General features: G+C 36.5%; 1 protein-coding gene across 2 annotated transcripts in view; it reads right to left on the reverse strand.

Annotated features, from left to right (window-relative positions):
* STK33 (serine/threonine kinase 33) overlaps positions 1-26,095 on the reverse strand; it is a 98,821-nt gene that overhangs the window by 63,214 nt on the left and 9,512 nt on the right. For both annotated transcript variants that reach the window (XM_069090889.1, XM_069090888.1), the window contains exons 3-6: positions 19,776-19,889; positions 12,912-13,016; positions 4,021-4,159; positions 1,596-1,684 (exon numbers count right to left, since the gene is read on the reverse strand). In XM_069090889.1, coding sequence (XP_068946990.1) covers positions 1,596-1,684; positions 4,021-4,159; positions 12,912-13,016; positions 19,776-19,889 — 447 coding nt within the window. The remainder of the gene's footprint in view (positions 1-1,595; positions 1,685-4,020; positions 4,160-12,911; positions 13,017-19,775; positions 19,890-26,095) is intronic.

Genomic DNA, 26,095 nt, shown 5'->3' on the forward strand with positions numbered 1-26,095 from the left:
AAGAAAGAAAGAAAGAAAGAAAGAAAGAAAGAAAGAAAGAAAGAAAGAAAGAAAGAAAGAAAGAAAGAAAGAAAGAAAGAAAAAAGGAGGGGGATGAAGGGAGGAAGAAAAAAATACCATCTTTATTTATGTGTATAGATCATTCTCATAAAGATTTGTTAGAAGAGATTAGGCCTATAAATCAATATTTATAGTAATGTCCTGTTAGTCACTTGGGAGGGGGGGCATAATCCCATCTGTTATTTTTTCTGATTATCTACCTAGAATTTCTGTATCTTCTCATCCTCTTCAACAAATGACATATGTTGGATCATAAAACTCAACTATGTTGATGATGGGTTGTTGTTTTATTTTTTGCAAATGTTTATCCTGAGCACCACAATAGATGACCAGATAGTCACCTGAAATGTTATTTCTTATTGCCTTCAAACAATAATAAACACTGTTGAATTTAATACACAATACATTGCAAAATAAAATCAACTTTACTAATTCTTTGATTTACCTCTCCAAACAGAGTCTAGGAACTATCATTCCATTTTGCTGCAACTTCTTTAAATTTTCTGGCTTCACTTATACTAAGAATATCAAGATTAATATGGTTCAGTTCCACAAGAGTATGTTGATTATTTTGTAACTAGACAAAAACCTTACATTAGAGTAATTAGTTAAATTGATGTTAGCCTAAAGGCAGTGTGATTTATAGGACCCTCTGTCTCTTTTTCACTACTCTGCCAGTAATACTGAAGAGACATAAAGAGGTCACATAGCACTAAGGGGCATATATTTTGCTTTGCTTTGTGGACCGCCACAGCCAAATAATTCATCATCTGATTGTCAGCTGGTCAGCTTATCAGTTATGCTCTTCTCTCAACTTATCTAAGCTGGTCTAAAGCTCTCAGATAAAGCATGTGCTTGCCAGTCCCAGAATCTTTGCAGTGCAGTAGAGCTGCCCAAATTGTGCTCTGCTGGCACAGATTTTCAAAAACATATCCCCTCCCTGCCATGATGCAGCACCAGAGTAGGACTTATGTGAAGGCCTTACATGTGGCAAACACTTCATAAATGTTTGTTGAAATGCATTTGTTGGCTGAATCAAAGCATAATCTAGGTGTGCTTTTCTCTAAATTACAAACACATTTACATTATATGTCAGGCATAATTTAGAAATTAATTATAGTTCAGCGCATCTGTTTGCTCAGCATAACAAATGATTTAGAGTTATCCAAATGTGTATGTACATTAATAAAGCAGGCTTTTGAACAGAGAGTAAATGGTTTTTATTTTTAAAATGTTAAAGCCTCATAGACGAGTATGTAACTGACAAGAATAATTGGAGAAGTTAAGTGGTATTGCTGAAAGGCTTTCTTATGCTGAAGAATATGTAACTTCTAAAATTATTCGTGTCAGTTACATCTTCATCTGTGAGAAGTCTTTTTAAAAATGAAAACCATTTAGTCTCTGTTCAAAAAGCTACAAATATGCATTTAGAGGGAGATAATGACTTTGACACTTGGGTATCACTTTCCACACCCACAGTTTCTTAGGTTTAACTTGATAATCTCTCAGATCCTTTCTAGCACTAATATTCTTACCTTTATGTTAAAGTTGGTTTCATTTTTTTCATTAGTATAGCTGCTTTTAACCAAAATATTTTCCAGCTTTAGGTCTCTATGAACAATATCTACCAAGAAAAAATAGATAACTTGAGGTCAGTAATTGAAAGTTATTTGGAAACTATACCAAGGGAAAGAATGAATGACTGTCAAAGGAATCTGCCAAAGATATTTTACAAAATGCCCCAAGGGCTGCCAATTCTAAAACCTTGAAAAGATACAAGTTTGGAGATTCTAGAAATCAGGCTCAAGAATTCTCTCCCTATTCCTGTTCTCTCATTCCAGCAGGAGATGATGCACATAATGGGACTCCAAAGACTGATTGTGTATCCCTGACTTGGTTAGCTCCTAAGTATATGACATTTGGCAAGTCCTTCACTTCACCTCTTGGGGTCTTGCATTCTCCTTTGTAGAAAGGAGATAAACACACCTGTCCTACTAATATCCATGGGGCTATTGTAAGGAGAGTGTTTTATAAACCATGAGGTCCTGTGTTAAGGGGGCTATCATTTTTACTATCTACACCTTTCCCCTAAAAATACATTTGCTGGCACTTCAATGAAAAAAAAACACCCTGCAGAAACTGTTGAAATAATTTATTTTAAGCTGTTTTAGGAGGCAAGAAAAAAAGAAAAAAAATATTCATCAAGAGGCTCACAATTCTTAGCTATACAACAGGGACAGGTCTAGACATTGGACCAGCAATTTCACTGGTAAATTTGACTGGTATTGCTTGCCTTTAAGCATGCTGATGTGCCCCAATGGAAACAAATATGGATCATCATCTTTATTTAATCTTGCTGTTCCCCTGACTGTCGTATCCCCACTAACACCAGTCACTATTCCTGAAAGAAAGCCTGGTAACTTCACACTGCTTAGGGCATTGGATTCCAAAGTTTTATAATTTTTGCTTCCTGGGTGATGCTAATTCCATTTTACCAGTTTTTTTTCATGATTTTTCTCAATATTCTTGCCCATTTGTTTTTTTCACATGAATTTTCTTACAGCTTTATCTAATGCTGCAAAATAACTTTTTGGTATTTTGATTGATATTCCTTTAAATTTATAAGTTAATTTGAGAAATGGGTTCATTATGACTACCTATGTTTGAATAAATCCCTCTATTTCTTCAGTTCTTCCTTGATTTCTGCCAAAGTAATTTTGAAATTGTTATTTGTCTAGGTCTCATATGCCTCCATAAAGGAATACGAAGATATTTGATACATTTTTTCATTATTATAAGAGGTATTTCTTTACTATCAGTTTCTGGTAGTAGAATTTAGAAACAGATGGTTTTGTGGGTTTATTTTGTATCCAACTCCTTAATAGAAGTTACTACTCCATTAATTTTTCTTGTTATTGTTGACTGCCTTTGGTCTTCTAGGCATATAGTCTACCAAAAGAGATACTTTTAACTTTTTCATTACTAATACTGTTTCCTTTTATTTCTTTTTTTATACGTTATTTCTATTTCTAAGATTTTTTAAAAATGGTTAAGTAGGAGTGATTAGAACAAATATCTCTATTTAGCACCCATTTTTATTCTTCTTTATATACAATATTAGCTTGTGGTTTCAGATATATACTTTTGATTGTATTCTGGGAAAGTCATTCTATTGCTGTTGTTTAAACCTATGTGAATGCTATATTTTATCAAGAGTTTTCTTCGTCCTATGAGATGGGCTTTTTTCACCCGAAGTAGGAGCATATCTGTAGCCTTTGTTTTTTTTTTTGTTAATAAATTGTATCATATTTGTTGTTTTCCTGGAACTAACCAAACTTGCACAGCATGATGCAGTGGGGACCATGCTGGATCTGGAGTCAGCAGCCCTGGATTTGAGTTCTTACTCTGTCCTGTAGCCGTGACCTTGGGCAAATCACTTATCCTTTCTGAGCCTCAGTTTCCTCATTCACAAAATGAGGTTTGACCTGATGACCTTTAAAAATCATACCCAACCACAAATTTAGAATTTAGTGATAGATTATCTAAAAATATTTTCTGTCTTTCATTTTCAAAAATTTTACTTCATTCTTCCCAATAATATCACTTGATAGCTTTCTGTCTCTTTTCATCATTAGTTTAGGGATCAATGCAGGGTGCTGAATGTAAATTTTAAAAACCCTATGATTTAGTAATGACTCTGCCACTTTTTACCTGGTGACTTCCATAACTAGCCAGGATCTTTTAGTCCACTGACCCTAAGTTTCCTCATCTGTGAAATGCAAACAATAATCCTTCCACTGTCTACAAATTGCAGTTGTTTTTAAATGATGAAATGAAATAATTTATTTTTATATAATTTATATATTATATTATGTAAATGTATTATATATAAATAATGATTATGGTGATGATTTTTATTATTTTAATTGAATACGTGTAACTGATGAGCTTCCTTCTTACCCTTTTTGTGAAGATATGCAATAGCTGACCCTAGGTCCCCAATGATCTGCCTCGTCTCGTTCTCAGAGAAGTTCCCTTTACTGTTCAGTATTTCTTTAAGTTCTCCATCCTCACAGAGTTCCATCACAAGGTACATCCGCTGGCATTTAAAAGGAGTAGAGACAGTCGTTTAGCTTTTGCACCAGTTATTAAGATTTTTTTGGATTGTTAAATGAGAGCAAGCTTTTAAATACATAGATAGTAAAAATAATAATAATTTGGATCTTTTAAGAGGAGTGATTTCATTTAAAATGCTGTTTTGCCAAAGAAAGTATACCACAATATTAAAAAGGAGGAATTACTGTACTATGTTCAAATGATTTTTAAAAACCTTTGGAACTCAACTGTGAGCACAGAGCAGAAGAGAGCAGTCAGGTTTGTGGAGGTGAAAGTACAGGTGATGTTAGTATAGGAGACTGTCCTGATGCTTCTGGCCCTTCTAGGACTATGCCAGACAGTGGAGGGAGCTCTACAATCAGGTTGGTGCATCCAAAATGGCCAATATATGCTGATATTGCAGAGAAAACTGTATGAGGAAGAAAGAAAGGGAAGAAGCCAGGTAGGATTCATGTTATGATACAGCTGTGCAGATGAAATGATCTGAGCTGCTGATACTTATCCTGTGTGTGTGTGTGTGTGTGTGTGTGTGTGTTTGTGGATGGTTTCCTGACCCTCTGGTAGATGAGAGTCAATGAGATTTGTGTTCCTCAGATTGCTTACATATATCAGTAACTGAGTTGTGCTTTTCCCAAGTCTAGATACAGTTTACACTATTGGGGCAATTGGTTTATTATTGATATTTTGCTTAGATTGACACTAGTTGCTACTTGAAGACTGCTATTTCACTGGAGAGTAAAGTTAGTAACCTAGGGAGCTGCTCGGTTGAAGCTCATTTGGAGGAATCTAGAATAAAAGGTAAATATTATATGTCTGAGCACTAAGATGGGCACATGAGTGCAGGATAAGGTATATGGAAAATTGTGCTATAGTCTCTGTTTAGGGCAGATCCTTTCTTATTCTCCCAATGATTGACACTTTTTTTTTTTAATCCTATATCATGTCTCTTCACTTGCTCCCTAAATTCTACTAATCGTTTAGCACCAACTCATGCTTTTACTCTGAATTCTACCTTCTGTCTTAGAAAATTTCAGAGAAGACAGACCATCTTATAATCTCAAAGCCGAAGTGATCTTAGAGGTCATTAAGTCTAACCCTCTCCATTGTTGTACATTAAGAAACTGAGGCCCATAGAGTTTGTAACTTGACCAAGGTCACACAGCAATTTAGTGTTCAGAATTGGAACCAAAAACCATGTTCCTTGACTCCTAGTTCATTATACTATGATGCCTCTACACATGAGAAAGAGGTGGATCAGCCTATTATGTTGTGGAGACAATAGAAGACTGATTTATTTTAACCATATCCCTTAAACTGGCTTGATGGGTGAGAATGGGTAAGACCCTATTCATTGGTTTGCTTCAACAGTAGAACACATGATGTGAGTAAGAGTGATCCCAGGTTATTTTCAGATTTTAATCTTGTGCAGAACCAAAGAGTCTTTCTGTTTCTTTACAACCTCTTGCCTAGTCTATCTTCTATGGAATAATGGTCTCTCAAATCACGTTAAGTATGTAAGTATTATATAAGTATTGATCTATCTGGTTGCTTCTTGCATATCTAATTAAAGGACTCAATGCCAAATATTTGAAAAGCAAGTACATTCTCATTCCACCTTATACTCCAGGAGACAAAGTAGGAATGTGGAAAAAAAAACCTATCTCAATATACTTTGGTTCCTGAAGATACCCCTTAAATTCTTAGAAATAGGCTACTGTTAGGGACTGAGGTAGAAAATGAATCCTTTTTTCTAACAAAATCTTAATCTGGACTTCTTGGCTGATTCAAGATTCACCAAGTAAACATTTAAAAATGTGTCTATATTATTTTTTTGGAGATCTCATAGCTCACACTATAGAATTCAGTCCCAATCACCAAACATGCACTAAGTGCCCACTATTGCCATACTAGACCTTAGAATATGATATGCCCTCAAATTCTGATGATAATTAATACAGAAATACAGGCTTCTAAAGAAGGTGCACTCTGAATCAAGGGCCCAGGTCAGTAAATGCCTGCCCTCTGAAATGGAAACTAAAAAGTATCAGCACACAATGACTAAGACAAGGTACTCACAAGAATCTCTTCCAAATGAATGTGCCCTAAGACATAACGAGCACAGTATAGATAAGGTCAATGTGTTCCTCAAGTACTAGCAAAGAGTCACCAATTTAAGTGGAAAGTAATATAAAAAAAAGAAAGTAATATAAAATAATATAAAAAGAAAAATATTAAAAGTGGAAAGTAATATAAAAACAGTGATAAAATATAAAAATAGAGTGCACATCATTTACTTGTTAAAACATAAAAAGAAGGGCAGCTAGGGTGGCGCAGTGCATCGAGTGTCAGACCTGGAGTGAGGAAGACTCATCTTCCCAAATTCAAATCTGGCCTCAGATATGTGTGAGCTGCATGACCCTGGGCAAGTCACTTAACCCAGCTTACCTCAGTTTCCTCATCTGTAAAATTAACCAGAGTAGAAATGACAAACCACTGTGGTACCTCTGCTAAGAATACCCCAAATGGGGTCATGATCGAAACAACTAAACAACAACAAAAAGAAAGGCAGTGATCTGCATAGCATCTAGAAGTTCCAGGAGTAAGAATCTGTTAAGATTTATTTCTCCCTTTATTCCTTTGCTTATGTTATGCCCTGTGTCTAGAATCCCACCACCTTGATCTCATTCCCCATCCCCTCACCTGTTGACATCTCATCCTTCAAGGCTCACATCAAACACTACCTCTAGAATGGTTTTTGTATAAATAAGTCTCTTCCTCATATAACCCCCTGGCCTTCTATGCTTTTATGCACCCATCATATTCTCACTTTAGGGAGGCAGCACTAGGTCATGGAAAGAGTGCTGGCTCACTCTACAATCAGAGGAACTGGGTTCAAGGCCACCTCTGATGAATCTACTGTGCAAATGTGGGGAAGTCATTTTACTTCCCTGGATCTCAGTCTCTTCATCTATGAAATGAAAGTGTGGGACTAGGTGGTTTCTTCCAGCTCTTGAACTATGAACTTTTGATATTAATTTATAGTAAATTTATGTTAATAAGTATCTAATCACCCCTGCTGGAACAGGTTCTAATAGCTAATACATTGGGAAATAAGCCTTGATCTAAAAACATCGCAGCAATGTAGAATTATGGACAAAGTGGAATAAGATAAAATTCAAAAAAGGGTATACTTAGGTTCAAAACAAAATTTCACAAGTCCAGGATAATGAACAAGTAAGTAGCAAGTTCTTAAGGAAAAACACTAGGGAAAATAAGTTTCAAATAGATACTTGACAAATAGAAAAGGTCACATCATAAAAATGAGAAGAAAATGGATGGAAATATATATATATATACATATATATATATATGCACATATATCACAACTATGACTAAGGGGAAAACTCTTAACCAAATAAGGGATAGAAGAAATGACAAGGGATAAAATGATTTTGATGACAGAAGACTGAAAAGGTTTTACATGAATAAAATTAAGGCAGCTAGGAAGCTAAAGGGAAAAGGGGGATTGACAACTGGGAAAATATTTTCATCAAATATTTCTCATATGGTCTTTATATCCAAGATGTACATAAGGAATTAATGGAAATATATTAAGATGAAGAGCAACCTCCCAATGGAGAAGTGATCAAAGTATATGATCAAAGAGTTCTCATATGAAACCATATTAAGAAGTGCTCCAAATATTAGAAATACAAATTAACACAATATTGGCAGAAAATCAGAAAAGAAAAGCTGGAAATATTCAATGTAGGACGATTTATGGGAAAACAGAGACACTAATTCATTCTTGGAGAAGCTATGAATTGGTCCAACCATTGTGGAAGGCAATTTGGAATGGTGTTTTTAAAAATAAATAAAATGTCCACATCCTTTCACACTGGAGATTCTATTACTGGTGCACACCCCAAGGAGAACAAAAATGGAAAGGTCCTATAAATATAAAAATATTCATTGCAGCATTTCTGTGGTGGCAAAGAACCAGAAACAAGGAAGTACATCTCACCTGGGAAATAGTTAAGGTACATGAATGTAATGGAATATTACTGTGCTGTAAGAATAGGAAGAATTCAGAGACTTAAGAAAAGGCTTATATGACTCAACTCAGTGAGACAAGTGGACCCACAGAAGCCATATCCATGATGATAACAACAACATAAACAGAAAGAACAATAAAATGAATCTAAATATTGCATAATTATCATGCCCAAACTTGAACCTTGAAAAGAGTTGAGATAATTCACCTCCCTTCTTTCACTGCACAGTTAAATGAATCTGGATATGACATATTGCATATGCTGTTAGATATGGTCTGCATTCTGGTTGCTTTTGCTGGACTGTTTTTCCTTTTAAGTCTTTGCTATTTGAGAGGTAATGAAGGGAAGGGAAGTGCTCAGAAATTAATAAAATGTAAAAACAAAACACCTCAACTTTTAGTAGACTCAATATGAGTCAACAGTGTAACATGGCAGAGAACACCAATCTAAAAACCTGAATCCTATCCAAGGCTGCATTGCAAGGCATCACATCCAGAAGGAATGAAGGGGCATAGGCAGGTTGGAATACATCCAAAATAGGGGGCTAGAATGATGAGAGACCTGAAGAATGTGATGCCATCATCCTGTCTTGGGAGAAATGTCTGTATACTTTTAGCTTGGAAAAGAGAAGTCTCATGTGAACACAACTATGGTCTTCAAATGTCTGAAAAACTGCCCAGTAGAGGAGAAATAGGATTTATTCCTCTTGACCCCAGAGAGCAGAGCTAGCTGAATGGGTAGGAGTCTAAAGGAGGAACAGGTTGATGTAGGAGGGAGTAGCTTCCCCTTTAATGGGAGTATGCAGGCAAGAGGTAGATCACAACTTACTAAGGAAAGTGTAGAGATGATTCTTGGTTAAGTACAGATTGAATTTACTACATGGACTTTGAAGACTTATAACTCAGGTTGTGTGTTCTAGTGATTTTTGCTATCTTCCAACAGCAAGTGCCTTGTATAATCATCCAATAACTGATTATTGTTGCTTGAATACTTTTCCAGTATTTAACAAGAGAGAGGTCGCTCTGAGTCTAGCCACTCAACATTTTTTTAAAATACAAATTCATAGGTTGGACCAATTTAATTCTTGATGGAAATATTCCTTAACAACCAACTCTATTTGGTAAGCAATGTTCTGATACGTAATGTGGTTTCCTAAGCATACAGACTGCCAGGAAGGTGTGCTGTTTATCAGGTCAGGTATATCTCTATTATCTTTTAAAAATATGTTTTTATTTTGCTAACTATTTCCTAATTACACTTAAAAATTTTTAACCATCATTTAAAAAAAATTTGGGTTCCCAATTCTCTCCTTTCCTCCCTCACTTCTCCCTGAAAAGACAAGCAATTTGATATTGATTATACTTGAAAAATCAGGCAAGACATTCCATTTTAGCCATGTTACAAAAGAAAACACAGACCAAAAAATGAAGAAAAATAAAGAAATTTGAAAAAGTATGCTTCAATATGTATTCAGGGTTCATAAGTTCTCTCTCTCGAGGTACATAGCATTTTTCAGAATGGGTCTTTTGGATTTGTCTCAGATCATTGTCTTGATCATAGTGGCTGTCTTTCACAATTGATCATCCTTACAATACTGCTGTTAATTGTATACAATGGCCTCCTGGTTCTGTTCACTTCACTTTGCATGAGTTTATATAAGTCCTCCCAGGAATTTCTGAAATCATCCTGCTCGTCATTTAAAAAACCTTTTAAAATGTATTATCTATTTATTTTTTTTAACATTAATTTTTAAATAGATTTTGAGTTCTGAATTCTGTCCATCCCTCCTCACCCTCCCTATCCATTGAGAAGGCAAGAAATGTATATATTCCCCCAGTCAATGAATAAATCAGCATTCTGATTCATCAATTTCTTGTGAGTACAACTGACCTAAATCGATTCCTTAGAGCTTTATCACTCCTGGGTGAATTAATAAAGAGGAGCCCCTGAAACTGCAAAACCTAATCTCTGAGATGCTATAGGGCCCACATTGAAATAGCCTATCTTTATCCGTTCAATGCAATGCTAAGATTCAATGCCAAAATGTGCATATGATTAATTCAGAAGAATTAACGCAAAGAAGAAAAAGCTAGAACACTAGGAGGAAGAGATGGAAGAGTCAGCGTCTCCTGAATGTGCATGATCCCTGCCAGGTCACCATCTGTGTCTTCTGGCTAATTTGTAAAATGAAGCGGCTGCACAGAATGACCTCTAAGATTCCAGGCAATTCTAATTCCTAGGAGCTTCTGATTCTACTCCCACAGCAAGAAAACAAGAGGCCAACATATTTCCATATCGTAGATGTAGTCAGTCCTAGACTCTTGCAGTATGACTTGTAGGAGCATTAGGACTTTCTAGACTTTTTAGTTGCATGAATCCATTTTAAAGCTCATCAAACAATTTTCTATAGTGGGTCCATCTTTTTGGTTGATATCACTGATCAGACATGTTTCACCTCACTAGTACAAAAAGTGGTAAGAAACCCACTTACACAGAACAACCTGTCATAGATGTTAGACCCGTAAGACAGAATGCTTGTTTTAAATATATGTACTACATACAATTATCGCAGCAACAAATGTGATATGGTATAAGTTAAATGAAATTCAAGAGGAAAAAAGGCTATGCTGCTGGTGGAAAAGAATTTGGTTAATTGGTATTCAGAAACAGCTACTTAAACTAAGGCAATGTCTCTATTCAGAAAGTGCTTTGGACCACAGCACAGCTGATCATGTCATATCGGCAGTTTGGGGGATCAATACCAATCACTGGGGCCTAATCAATCAAGTAGTCATTCCATCAATCATTCAGATGGCCCAAATGATAAGGCTAATCATGTTGGGATGTGTGCAGCCAGCCTAACTGAATTAAGGGCAAACAACACAATTGGGAGGATGCAAATATATTCTAAAAGTAAGCCAATTTCCTTAAATTTTCCTTTCAGCTATTCTAGACTTCAGGAAGAAAATAGACACTATAAACTCATCAATTTTCCTGGTGGCAGCAAGGTAACAATAGTTACCAGGTCTTTTATGTGGATAGCTCAGGATGGTTTATTCTAAGGAGAGCTGGCTGTTTCCCTTTGTGAAGGATAACCAAAGTATCAAATACTTTTAACACACAGTCGAGGATGCCACTACTGTACACAATATGAAGTACCATGTGTTTGTCTTAGAAGCAATAGAACAGGCAGAGCAGTAGCTTTGGAGAAGGCCATAGATCAAATTCTGGTTCTAGAACCACCCAGCTATATTGTTGGCCTTGGCCAAGTCCCTCAACCTTTGCAAGCAGAACGACAAAGTTCTAGAAGGGGAATGTATCCAAAGGAGGATGAGTAGGATAGTGTGGCAGCTGAAGACTAGGTCATAGAAGGAAAGGAGTCTTTTATCCTGGATAAGAGGTGATAGATATAGTGTGGCTGGTCTTCAAGTCCTAAAGATGTAGAATGATCCTCAGAGGCCATATACATGACAAACTTTGTTTAACATCCCCAATAAGTGGTTTTCCCCCTCAGCCTGAAGAATCTAGTGATAGGAAACTCATTGACTCTAGAGACAATTCATTGCATTTTGGAAAGGAATTTTTAGGGTTTCCCCAAATATCTAGCCTTAAACTGGCTCTATATCTATATTATCCTTTTTTCAGGTCAAAGAACTCTCTCTGTGGCATAAATTCTAGGAGCTTCACTCTCCTGATTGCTTCCTTCTGAATTTTCTCCAGTTTATGAATGTTCCTCACAAGATGTGGCGATTAGAACTGTGAATCATCTGTAAAACAAAGTCAGGGATAAGGGAAGACTGGACTACATTCTCTTCAAGGCCCCCTCTAGTGTTAACATTCCATTATTCTATGAAGCAGAAAAACTAAGCCCCAAATCACCATGCCTATCAGTGGGAGAATACAAAGCAACAGGTACTTGAATGAAACTACAATAATGTTAAGGGAATTAAAAAATTAAATTAAATTTTTAATTCACATTTTAAAAGGGGCACACCTTTGTAGGTCCTAGCCAACATGAGAGAAGATCATATTCTGGATGCGATAATCATAATTACAGCTAGATAGTTGAGTATAAACAGTGACTTTACTTCATTATCTTGCATCAGACATAATTCCGTATACCTCTAAAGAAATAAAAGGGCAAAACCCAAGGGCAGCATTGTGTGGTAGAAAGGGATCTGAACTAGGAGTCAGGAGGCCTGGTTCTAGTTCTGATTCTAACACTAACTCAATATGTGACCATCTCCATGGTCCTTTTCTTTCTCATCTATAAAAAAAAAAAGAATGGATCAAACTGGATGAGAAAGAAAATTCCATGATCTTTGTAAACTAGCTTCCCAAGGGAATTGCACTTGCAATAAGATGTGCCCTGTATCATTTCTCTGTGCTACTTGAACCCATGAGTCTGGCTGTGTTGAGAGATAGAGATTACATAAGTAAGAATAAGGAAATCTTTTGGATATGGCACAGGAGTCATATTCAAGAACCTGGCTTCAGGTTCCAGTGTGGCCTATTTCTTGGCTCTGTGATCAATCACAAAGAAGTCACTGACCCCGCCCAAGATTCCATTTCTTCATCTCTCTGACAAGGCAGTTGTTACTTTTTTTAACCTTGGGACCCAACAATGTTTATTCTGTATTAATTACAACTTTCCCAACACTCCCTCTCCTGTGTCCTTACCTTGGGTGTTTCAAACACTCGTTCTAGATGAATGATATGCTCATGGTTCACACTTTTCAGGATGTTCACCTCCCGTTCAAGTAATTTCACAGCAGAGCTTCCAGCCTTAATTGATGAAGAAACACAAGATGAAATCAGAACGTCACTTCAACCTATTTCTGGATAACAAGTGCATATTCTTTTTATATCTTTTACCTTTTCATGTTATTTCTCTTTCATATGGTGATAGGCAACTTATTCTCATGATTAAATTAGACTCCCTTAAGTTTTACTCTGGCCAGCTTCCAATCCTGTGTAGTTTGAGACTCTGGGGTTGAGAAGAGACTTCCCCTAACTTTCTCCTTTTTGCTGCTGCTGATAGTAGCTCTGCCTTCCCTTTTAAGCATCCTTAACCTCTTTCCTTCTCCCAACTGCCATCCAGTCATTTTCCAAGTCCCATCAAGTCTGCTTCTACAGCATTTGTCACCTCTATCATCACCTTTCCAATCATATTATCCCCTGTGTAGTTATTCACCTCTAGGTGCCTCTCAATGCCTCATCTGTGCCTTGTCTAATCTATCCTGTACAGAGCTTCTCAAATAATCTCATGACACAGGTCTGATCACTGACATCACTCCCTTTATCCGAAACCCTTCAGTTTCCCTCACTGACCACAGTATAAAGGCCTAAGTAAGTAGCCCAGTGTCTCAGATTCTCTACAATTTGACTCAACCTACCTTTCAAGAGTTATTTCACATTAAACCCTTTTGCACATTCTATATTCTAGAAAATTTGGATCGTAATATTTGGTTCACCTACTACCCTTGCTTCACAAAATTTTTATGTTTAACCAATATAAGAATGGATAGGAAAGTCTGATTAAGACTTCTCTTCGGGACGGCCAGGTAGCACAGCGAGTAAGAGCACCGGCTCCAGTGTTGAGAACACCTGGAGATCAAATCCCGGGCTCAGACACTTAGCACCCACCCAGAAACACCTGGCCGTGTAACCTTGAGCAAGTTACTTAACCCCGATTGCTTTAAAAAAAAAAAAGACTTCTCTTCCACTAGATTATGAGCTCTTTGAGGGAAGACACAGTCTTTTGCCTTTCTTTGCATTCTCATTATGTAGCACAGTGCCTGGCACACAATAGATATCTAATAAATTTTTGCTGATTTGATTTAAGAGTGCAGAAGACTGCTTAGTGGTTGTTTGACCTTGTGGTCAAACAAGTGGTGCAATTTTTTTATCATCTATTAAATGACAGGGAGTAGGGATGTGTGTAGGTGGCCCAATGGATAGATTGGAATCAGGAAGACTCATCTTCCTTACTAGCTGTGTGACCCTGGGCAAGTTACCTAACGCTGCTTGCCTCAGTTTCCTCATTTGTGAAATGAGCTAGAGAAGGAAACGGCAAACCACTATAGTGTCTCTGCCAAGAAAACTCCAAATAAGAGTCATGAAGAGTCTGACACAAAATGACTGGACAACAGCAACAAGGGATATATGACTAGATGGGAGGCAACATGGTTGCTAGAACTGTTTCCTGAAATCAGGATGCCTTCTCCTGCCCCTGTGCATTTTTACACAGATCATCCTGCACACCTGAAATGTGCCTCCTTACCTTGGCCTTCCCTAGCCCCTTAGCTGAAAGTCTTCTCTCTTCAAATGTAATTCCTAGAGTACTTTGTTCTCACCTTTCCTGTGTGTCCCCATCACATTCTGTAATATACTTATGTCTGTGCACATATCATAACCCCCTCTTGTAGGATGTAAGCTCTTCAAGGTCAACAACTGTCTGTCTTTACCTTTATATCCCTAGCACTTAGCATAGTGCTATAATGAGGTACATGTTTAATAAATATTTGCCAAATTGAATTAAATTGAAAAAGCATTGGACTTATGGGTATGAAGACTTGGATTCAAGTCCTGCTGATGACACTTACTAGTGACTTTGGGTAGTCATCTTTACTGATCTGTTTCCTCATGCAAAATGGGTAAAATAGTATTTGTACTACATCCTACAAAGGATTTCTGTGAAGGAAGTACTTTGTAAAGCACTATAGAAATGGCTGCTATTTGTGTCTATGTATTTCCTCTGCAAATTTGGTTAGCTCTAATTTTGTCCCTTTTCCTCCCTACATGTTTTCAGTTTTCAATATATTCTTCACAATAATATTTATTCCTCTGTCTATAGTTACACAAGAACATGAATGTGAAAACCATGACCTTCCAGGCTATCTAGCCACTTGGAGAGGATTAAGAACAACATGTTTGGGGCCTTGTACAATGCAATAAGAAGGAAACAGACCTTAAGCAGGGGATGACACTGAGCTGTACTCACCCTGGATCCTTCTGGTTCCCTCTGGCTCTCAATAATAAACCCAAGAGGGACCTGCCTTCCCTTAGGCCAGGAATACTTCCTTCATACTGGAAGTAGCACACATTCCTGGCTAATACTGTTTTTACAAGCACAGTTAGAGGAAGGAAAGGCAAAGAGGAGGGAAGGATGGGACGGGAGAGACACTATTTCCAATCAAAGCTGAATTTCTGCTAAGACAGTTGATGAATCACCTGTGATTTAGGAAGCTCCAGTGATGTCCTCTCTCCGCAAATTAGTGAAGTTCAATACCAAGTGATGTGGAAAGTTGGACATCTGGATTATGGTCCTGCTTCTATTACTAACTACTTAGGTGACCTTAGGCAAGTCACTTCTCCATGGTCTTCGCTTCTCAAGGTCCTGTGTCTGCCAAAAAATCTGTCCTTTATTTAGTCTGGAATCCCATTGAGGGTTCTCTGCTTTGTGCAAAGTTTAGTCATCTTCTGTGGGGTAGTCTGATACAATAAATATACCACAGAAAAATAATGGGCATCTGGATGTGAATTTGGCTATCAAATCACTTTCCTCTATGAGCTAGGTGGTAGGCCTGGAGAATGACTTGGAATCTCATCCCTGCCACTGACCATCAAGAGTCTCTGACCTACAATGTCTATATCTATAAAAATGAGGGGGTCAAACTAGATCAGGGGTGGGTGGACCATAGCTCTTAGCTCACTAGTGATACAAAAACAAGTGGCAGGCCAAATTTGGCCCACAGAACAGACTTTAGTGATTCCTGAAATTACTTAAATTTCTTGTGATTCCAAAATTCATAAAATTGGCAGGGAGGGTTGGAAGGTAGTCAAGTAATAAGACATTTAGAGTTATGAAGGACCAAAGAAAGATCACAGATTTAGAATTGGAAGGAACTTTAGAGACATAGTTCAACATCCTCATTTTACAGAAGATAGAGATCTAGAAAAGTGAAATTACTTGCCTAATTAAACAAATGTGGTCACTACATCAACCAAGGCCCTCTGACTATTGATACAGAGATTTTTCTACTATACTGTTGTCCCTCAACTAGTTCACCCCACAAAGGTGATGTGACGCTTGGAAAAATTAAGTGACTTGACCAAAGTCACAAAACTATTAGGTGGTCTTCTGCAGTCTCAAGCAGACCTTACTGTTCATTCTTATATTGGTTTAATGTGATTACTTCGTTGTCTGAATGTCAACTTCGACAAAGTAGACTATGAGCTTAAAGGCCAGGAACTGGGTCCACAGTTTTAGTCTTGTATTATACTTAAAAGGTTCTACACCAAATAATTCAATTTGATGAATAGTAATCATTTTTATATTGAATTGAATTCAGAACTTAGGAAATCATATGGGAGGATAATTATGGGATCTAAAGAATAATTTAATTTTGGAGTGAAGTGCAATTAAGATTCTGACATTGAACTGAGAAACCAGAAATCTTGGTTCTAGTGTGGGCTCTGCCACCAACAATTTGTATGATAACTTAAATCTCTGGATATTTCAGAATTTTCTGTAAGAAGCCCTAAGCTCGAATCAGATCGTTTCTAATCTCCCTTCCATCTCTGATACTACATGTTGTAAGGTCCCTCCAAGCTCAGATATTCTATGTATTAAGGTGCCTTACTGCTCAAGATTCCATGGCTTGTGGAGTGGTTCCATACAATTCATCCTGAGTCTAAGAAAAGACCTCAGAGTTTCCCTGTTGTTTTGTCTATATGTGTTATCTACTTTTTGTTTTTGAAATCATTCCATGTAAACTAGAGGCAGAAGTAGAGTCAAAAGATTCGGGCTTCAGATGCTGTTCTTCAGTTTACTAGCCAAGTGACATGGGGTAAGTCCCTTTACTTACTGGACCTTCAGTTTCCTCTTCTGCATATTGAGAATTTTGGATGAGGTAGCCTCTAATTTCTCTTACCAGTTAGTTCTAAAATTCTATGAAAACTCTCCAATTTCCCATCTTCCTCCTTCACTGATTTTCTGCATTACAGGAGACCCAAGAGAATTTAGAATTAGAAGGACATTTAGGTTAGTTGTTGTTGATACTGATTCCTCTCCCCCTCAACTTTTCCTCTCATTCTTTCTCAATACCCTGAATTCTTGAAGGTTCTGACTGACTCTCTTTAGTTGGAAAGGCTTGAGATATAGGCTCTGGAGACAGACTGTGTCTTCTGAGGACCAGCCTGGCTAAGGATAGAGGTGCTCACCTCCAGAAGGTGGCCCACCAATGCACAGAGGTTTTAGGTCACAGCATCTCATTCTATTATGTGTTAAAGTACAATTGTGCATTGCAATCTGTATCAATGGTAGGAGTTCACATATCAATGAATTGACACATCTTTTTAAACATGAAATATGGTTAGTGGACTTTCCCCATTTTCATCCACTTAATTTTGACAGAGCTAAGGTTACTAGTGACATTTTAAGTTATATCTAGTTTTCTCAATCTATATGAACTGAAATCTTTCTAACTAGAAATAATCCTGCTGATTCTTAGTGCCCTCCATCACTGTTGACGCTATAATTATTTTTATTTATCATCAATTTTCATAGTGTTGGTAGGAAACTAGTTACACTTTGTTTTACTTACAGGGCAAAAAAAAGCTTGCTTATTTCTAAATATATTATGTTTCATATAGAAACCAGGACAATACATTGTAGTTAACAATGTTTTCAGTTTTTTCCCTGATAGGCATGGAAACACAAAAATAATGACAATATACTCAAGTTCAAAAGACTGAGTTTTAGATCTGAAAAAGAGATGCTTAGCCAATTTCCACTCAAATAGGAAATGAACAAGTAGTTTAGGAAAGAAAAGAGTAGACACTTGAGAGTAAGGAGTAAAGAGCAGGCAAGAGAATGGTTGCCTTTAGGTAGAGATGAAAAATGATAATAATAATGACTGCTGACAGTTATCTAGTAATGCCATTTACAAAATAATGCTTTATATATACATATATATTGTCTCATTTGACATTCTCAGTAGTTTTATGAGGCATTGTTGTTTTGTTCAGTTGTTTTTCAGTCATATCTGGCTCTTCATGACCCCATTTGGGGTTTTCTTGGTAACAATACTGGAGTGGTTTGCCATTTCCTTCTCCAGTTCATTTTATAGATGAGGAAACTGAGGCAAACAGGGTTAAGTGACTTGCCCAGGGTCACACAGCTAGAAAGTGTCTGAGGAAGGATTTGAACTCATAAATATGACTCTTCTGACTCCAAGTCTGGCACTCCATCTACTGTGCCATCTAGACACCATGAGTTTCAATGAAGCAGGTAATAGAGATAGATAGTGTAGATACATAGATAGACAGTGTATCTGAGTGTATATGAAATGATATCCTCATTTTAGAGATGAGTAAATTGACTCCTGGAAAGGATAAATGACTCATACAAGGTCAAAAGGCTAGCAAACAGTAGAGCCAACATTGGAACAGAGGCTTTCTGACCCTAAATCCCATTCATTCCTTATCTATAAAACAGGAATAACAGCAAGATTTCCCTAGACCAAACTGTAATCAACATCAAAGAAGATAATGTATACAAAATATTTTGTAAATGGTTATTTATTAGATAACTGACAGCTATATCCATTACTCGGGTTACCTCTAAGAAATAGAGATAAGTAAATGGGAAAGGGCAAAAACTAAATTAGAGCAGCCCACACCCATAGACCCATTCTTTTCCCTTTCTATTATACTGCCCTTGGCAATTACTCTACTGAATTAGCCTAGTGAGTTGGTCAAGTATCATCTCCATTTTATAGAAGAGGAAATTGAAGCATATGGAAATTTATGGACCTGCTCAAGGGCACTTAGCTAGTAAACTAGAAAGCCAGATCTCTGATACAGGTATCCCAACTGCAAATTCAGTGTCCTTTTTTTAAAAAACTATATAGTAGTTGCAACTGATACAGTCACAACATGAGTCCTATGTTACTGTTTAGTGACTGAGAAAGAAGGACTGGGTCATTTCCAAGAGAAAAAGGGTGTCGCATTTACTCTGGCCTGAAGGGAACACAGTGAGCTTGAGGAGACCTAACACGAACAGTCCAGGAAAGTAATTGCCAGCATCAGTAGAAAAGGAGGAAAGTAGATGGGTTAGTGAGTATAGGTTTGATTCGGTGAAAAGTTTCCACCTGGAAAGTTGTTCCCTGTTTTTTTTTCCTCTCATGCTATCTAATTTATTCCACCCTCTTTAATTCATGAATTATAGATTAGAACTGAAAGGACCTTAGATGCCACCCAGTCCCTGGTCCTCTTTATAGATGAAGAAATTGAATACCAGAGAAGTCATACGCCTTGCCCACAGATGGTACAGTATAGGGAGTGTCAGTCAGGGCTGGGATCTGAACAGAAGGTCTTGGATTCTAAATCCAAAGCTTTTTCCACTCTACCCCTACCCCCCAAATCCACATTAAGAAATATAAAAGTCACATTATTATTTCTATTATTTCTTGCCCTTAACTGTTATTAATGGTGTTATGTGCCCACAACTTAGCCATTAGCCCTGCTGATATTTCTTACCTTTTCTTTGTTCACTTTTTTCATGGCCCACTTGAGATCTGTTTCCTTGTGTGTGACTTCAATGACCACTCCAAAGCTCCCTTGTCCCAGTTTTCTTCCAAAGGAATATATTTGCTGGAGGAAAAGAACAGTATTGTGTTGATCTCTCTCTGTCAAATAGTGATTGCTGGAAATCTCAGAAATTCACAGTGACCAAATTTACTAAGAATTAAGCAATACCACTGATGAGACGGCTAGGGACTATGTTCTGAGGAGTGTTGTCTTCTGGAAACATCAGAGATTAACTTCACTCCTGGACCTATGTATACAGCCCTGGTTTCTCTACTGGAAACTGGTCCTAAATTAGCAAGTCAATCAGTCAATGACATTTATTAATGTTTGATAATGAGTAATTAATGTGCTTAGTCATATCAGGCATGGTGCTTAGGAATAGAAAAAGAAGCAAAAATCAGTTCCTGGTCTCAAGGAGGTCACAATCTAATGAGGGAAGAAACAAGCAAGTTTGTACAAACAAGCTACAGAACAGAAAAATGAGAAGTGGTTAAAAGAGGAAAGGCACTAAAAGCGATTAAAAGGGATTGGGAAGTGCTTCCTGTAGAAGAGAGGATTTTAGTTTGGATTTGAAGGAAGCCAGGGAAGTCAGTAGATGGAGATGAGGAGGGAGATTATTCCAGGCATGTGGGGACAGTCAGAGAAAATGCCTTCTTGTTCAAGGAACAGCAGAGAAGCCAGGCTTATTGCATTGAAGAGTACATGGCTGGGGGCAGGTATGGGAGGAGGGAAAGGTATCAAGTATAAGAAAAGTAGGGGGGACAGCCTGGGTTATGAAGGACTTTGATTACCAAGCAGATTTGCATTTGATCCTGGAAGCAATAGGGAACCACTGGAGTTTACTGGAATAAAAAGAAAGGATAATAGATAGTCCTATGCGAAGGATTTATAAAAAAAAATGGAAAAAATGCATAGGACAAGAATAAGATCATTGATCATAACTTTAAAGCTAGAAGGGTCCTTAGTCCAGAATTCTCACTTTACAGATGAGGAAATTGAGGCTCAAGGAGATCAAATAACTTAACAAAAGTACATAATTTTGCAAAGGATCAAAAAGCACTAGTAACTAGTGGGATCAGGAAAGCTTCCTTTGTAAGATTACATATAAACTGAGAGAGAATGCAGTCCAGGCACAGGGTCAGCCTATGCAGAGACACAGTAACATGGGATGGAGTATATTCCTTCACAAACTTTCCATTCTAGTTAAGCTGGATTGCTAACTGCTACCCATATACAACATTCTGTCTTCCATCATTCCATCTTTTCTATCCTTAGCACAACGCCTGGCACATATTAAGGGCTCAATAAATGCATGTTGACTACACATCACATTTTTATCAGCATCGATGCATTATATTCTTAGCTCTGCTTTGAGAATAATTAACTTACTCAGCTCAGGTGACATTTCCTCCACTGAGGAAGACTCTGAGGTTGCCAAGTGGAATGATTATAGTGTCTTCAACAGAAATTGAGGGATTTAAGATGAAGGGGGCTTATGGGAGAAGATAATGAATTCTACTTTTTACATGTTAAATTTGAAATACCTCCAGTCAAATATAGATCTGTAGATCTAGGATGGAAGTAAAAAATAAATCCATAGGAATACAACATTTCAGGAAATCACATGAGAAAGCTGCCCAAAGTATTTGAAATAGGACAAATTACAGTTTTGTAGAATCCACAAGACTCCATCAGAGAAGAAACTCAATGTATAGCTTATGCACTAAAATAGTCACCAAGTAACAGACAGTTTCAACATCAAAGAAATAATTTTGCAAGTTATCAGACAGACACCCTTCAACATATCAAGGAAAAGTATTATGAGCAACACAGGACTACTTATAAATGACAAGTAATGAAAGAAAAGGGGCAGGAAGAAATAATAGACTGAAAAGTCTAAGTCAGTCTGTAAGTCAGGAAGTCAGCCTTTTTGCTCCACAAAGCTAAGTATAAAATTTTCAGCAGAAGGGAAGAATTCAAATCATTCCTACTAAGGAAATTAGAAGTGACAAGTGATTTTGATATGCAAATTCATCAAAGAAACTTAAGAAAACTAAAAAAAGTATATTTGGAAAAAAAAGACCTAGAATGAGCTGGGTTTTACATGATTAATAGAGACAAGTTTATTGTCTTTAAGAAGCCTTGCTGAGTCTGAGGAAACTGAAAGAATATAGGGAGAGCATGATACATGAAAGTCATGAAAAAAAAATCAGATAAAACCATCTTAGTGGAAAGAAGCATAGAATGGTGAGAATAGAACACCACAAGTAAAGGTCATTTGAAAAAAGAGGAGTGAAGACAAAAGCAGAGAGCAAAAACTTGATCTACTCTTGACTGAGCTGGGCAAAGGAAGTGTTAAAAAAAAAAAAGAACAGTAAAAAGGAAAAAAGAAATATGGGTTAGGTTTGGGAAGGTGAGGAGTAGGTATCTGGATAGAGAAGTGGGACAGGGAGCAAAACAAGCACCACTTAGTACTCTGAAAAAGAGGGTGTGGAGGATGAGCCAGGGCAGAGGAGATGTGTAGGGGAAAGGGTGTATAAGGGGATCAGAGTTTTTCAAACAAAACAGACCATGGGTACATAATGTGTATTTTAAAACAAAGAAGTAATATAACAAGATTGGGGTGGAAAATAACAGTAACCATTATGGCTCTGAATAGTAATGAGCTAAATTTATTCATAAAATGGAAGAGACTTACAGAATGGCTTAGAAAATAAAACAACAATTTGTTACATACATACAAGCAAAACCAAATTTTAGACAAATGCACATACAGAGTTAAAACTAGGGGCAGGAATGAAATTTATTATGCTCAGGACAATGCAAAAATTCAGGAACTCTGAGCATGATTTCGGATGTAGGAACAATAAAAAATGTGATCCTTTTAAGTGGAATAGACAGGAAAATATTATGCATAAAGGTGCCACAGAGAAGAAAACAATATGAACATTTAACATGCCTTCAATGAATGTTAGCACTTAATGCTAGTTGAAATGCAAAAATACATATAGTAAAACAAAATAGTATGTTACATCAACATTAAATTCTTTTAAAACTTGATAAATACATAGTATATAGATCCATATATATAATATCAGAAAAAGAAATAAAGGAGTTATAGATCTGCATAGAATATTGGAAAAACTGGATTGGATATAACCACAGTGATTATTGGATAGAAATATAATTTTCACTATCACAGGATACTTTTACAAAAATGTATCAGAAAATAGAACAAGGAATTCATAAATGAATGTAGAAAAGCATATTAAGCATATCCTTTACTTATCATGATGCAATAAAAAGTGTCATTAGTAGGGAAATATGATAGATACAGACCTATGTGAAGAGTAAGTAATAATTTCCTAAATAATAAATGAAAAAGAAAATAAATAAAATTTAAAAGAAAAAATATTATTGAATTCCTTGAACAAAAGGCTAGAATTTTTAAATAGGCTAGTAAATAGATAAACCATTAAGTAATTTAGTTTTGAAAAGAGAAAAAAAACCCAAATCAAAATTATTTTGTAAAAAAAAAAAAGAACATATAGAATTCAAAACAAATTGAGGAATAAAAAAAAAATTACCAGATGGGGACTTTCATCCAAGATGGCTGCCTAAATGGTGGCTGGCAATTCAGCTTGTTCCTGTTTACTCCAGCAAAATCCTAAAAATTACACCAGGTCAGATAACTATCAAGAAACCCAATCAAAAATTATAGTAAGTGACTTGTTCTACCCTAGAACTGCACAAAAAGCCAGTCTGAAGACCAAGGGCATTATGAAAGGGGTTTAACAGTGATCTAATGCCAGCAAAGGGAAACAAGCTGACCATTTCCCAGCATTATAAGAGAAGGGCAAGAGATAGATACATGAAGGTTGAAGGATTCTTTGTCCAGAGGCAGCAAAAGTGGAGAATCCTATGAGAAATCCTGGGAGAGAGGGAGGCAAAAAGGGTCCGAAATGCTAACTTGGGGACCTTGAAAAACACCAATAGTGGAAATACCAGCGCCAGCATGGCAGCACTTCAAATGTGATGGTCCAGGGCTCCAAAAACCCTAAAACTCAATATGAGACAACGTAGAAGCCCTGAAGATATAACACTTTAAACATCAAAGATGAGAAGGGTCTAACGTTGGGAGTGGAGGTCAATGCAGGAGCCCAGGTAACTTAGGGAAAGACCAAGCAGGACTGGTTACCCCACCCAAAAGTTCATTAGAGGGCAGGCTTGGTTCTGACACAAAACCCCAATTTAAGCACTAAGGCTGTAGAAATGAATAAAACTTGGGGGTGGAGGTGGGAAACCTTCTACCACTATAGAGAATTATTGTAGATTCAAAGATACCTCCCCCCAATCCAATCTCAGAGAAAGTAATGTATTTTTTTAATTTAATGTATTTCAAATTTTGATTTAACTTAATGTATTTTTAAATACAAAGAAAAGCATTTTTAAGAGTACATGAATACCTAGAAGAAATGAAGCAAGAGATAAAATGTGAAAGGAAAGATCTAGAGGAAAGAGTTTCAAGTTGGATAAATACCCCAGAACAGAAAGTGATAAACCTTATCCAAATCATGGACTCCCTGAAAGTCAGAATAGACCAAGCAGAAGTTAGTTATTCTGAGAGATAGCAAGAAACATTGGAACAGAATCAAAAGGCTGAAAAAAGAAGAAAATGTAAACAACTAGACTGTAAAACAGATCAAGAGGTAATTTAATGATCATTGGACTCCCTGAAAGCCATGATCCAAAAAGGCCTGGTTATTATGCATTTCAAGAAATTATAAATGAAAACTTCCCACATATATTTGAACCACAGGGCAATAAATCAACAGAATCTACCAATCATCTTTTGAAAGAAACCTCAAAAAGAAAAGTCCCTGAAATGTTATAGGCCAAATTCCAGAGCATCTCTGTCAAAAAAAAATTACTGCAAGCATTCAGAAAGAAGCAATTCAAATATCAAGGGACCACAGTTTGGATCATGCATGATCTAACATTTAATACTCTAAACTCGAGGAGATATTAGAATATAACATAAAAAAGGCAAAGATAAGGTTTTACAAGTAAGAGTAACTTAGATTACAATACAGAGGATAATTGTTCAGGGAGAAAAATAGATCTTAATGGAATAGAGAACTTTAAAGTATTTATGATGCAAAGACCATAGTTGGGTAGGAACTTTAAAATACAAATACAAGAGTCCAAAGAAACCTAGAAAGTAAAAATTTATGTGAGCAATTAGAAGATTTAGGAATTATGTAATGACAATATTCTAATGACATAAAAGAAACAAGTGCTGCTCCTGAAATTTAACATTTTCAAAGGATTCTCAGGCGTTAAATAAGAAAAATAGTGGTTCTGGGATGGCTTGATTCTTTTCTAAAGGTATGAAAAGGGAAAAAAGAAGGGAGAATTAAAGGAACACACTAGTGCTGAAGGAAAGAAAAGGCAGGTCAAAAATGATATTTCTCAAAATTGGGGTACAGGAAAAGAAGCATATACAAACATAGAAGAAGGCATGGGAGAAACAAAGAAGAAAAAATAAAGCTAAATACTAAGGACATGCCTTGGATTATCTTTTAGACAAAAGGAGAAGAGCTAAACATATTGTGGCATATGAATATGAAGGAATATTTTCGTGCCTTAAGAAATGATGAAATAGATGATTTCAAAAAAATCCTGACAAAGAATGAAGTGAATAGAACCAGGAGAACCAAGGATAGCAACACTGTAAAGAAAAATAATTTTGAAAAACTTAAGAACTTTGATCAGCACAAGGACTAACCATGTCTCAAGAGTACATATGATGAAACACATTACTTCCTGACACAGAGGTGATGGATACAAGGTGCAAAGAGAAAATATATTTATGGACAAAAATACCATATGGATTAATTTTACTTAACTATGTTTATTTGTTACAAGGTTTCTAAAAGTCTTCTGTTTTCCCCTTTCTCTTGGTTAATGGAAGAAGAAGGGGGTAGGAGGGGACATTAGCAATAATAACTTTAAAAAAATACAACCATTAAAACATTTTTTAAATTCACAAAAAGGAATAAAGTTCAGAAGGAAGCAGAGGGTAGTTTTCAAAGTAATATGTGTAATTTACTATTTTTTTAAATCAAGAATCATAAAGTAGAAACTTATGGTTTCACAAAGAATTCTCTTTTTGTCCTACTTTGTATATGGAAATGTTCTTTTCTAAAGGTTAAAAATAAGCATTTTAAAAAAAAGGAAATAGAGCATTTATGTCTACCCTTCAGAAA

This window comes from Petaurus breviceps, unplaced genomic scaffold (genome assembly GCF_028583685.1).
Source record: "Petaurus breviceps papuanus isolate PSGF00001 unplaced genomic scaffold, PetGlider_PUasm1.0 188, whole genome shotgun sequence".
Lineage (NCBI taxonomy): Eukaryota > Metazoa > Chordata > Mammalia > Diprotodontia > Petauridae > Petaurus > Petaurus breviceps.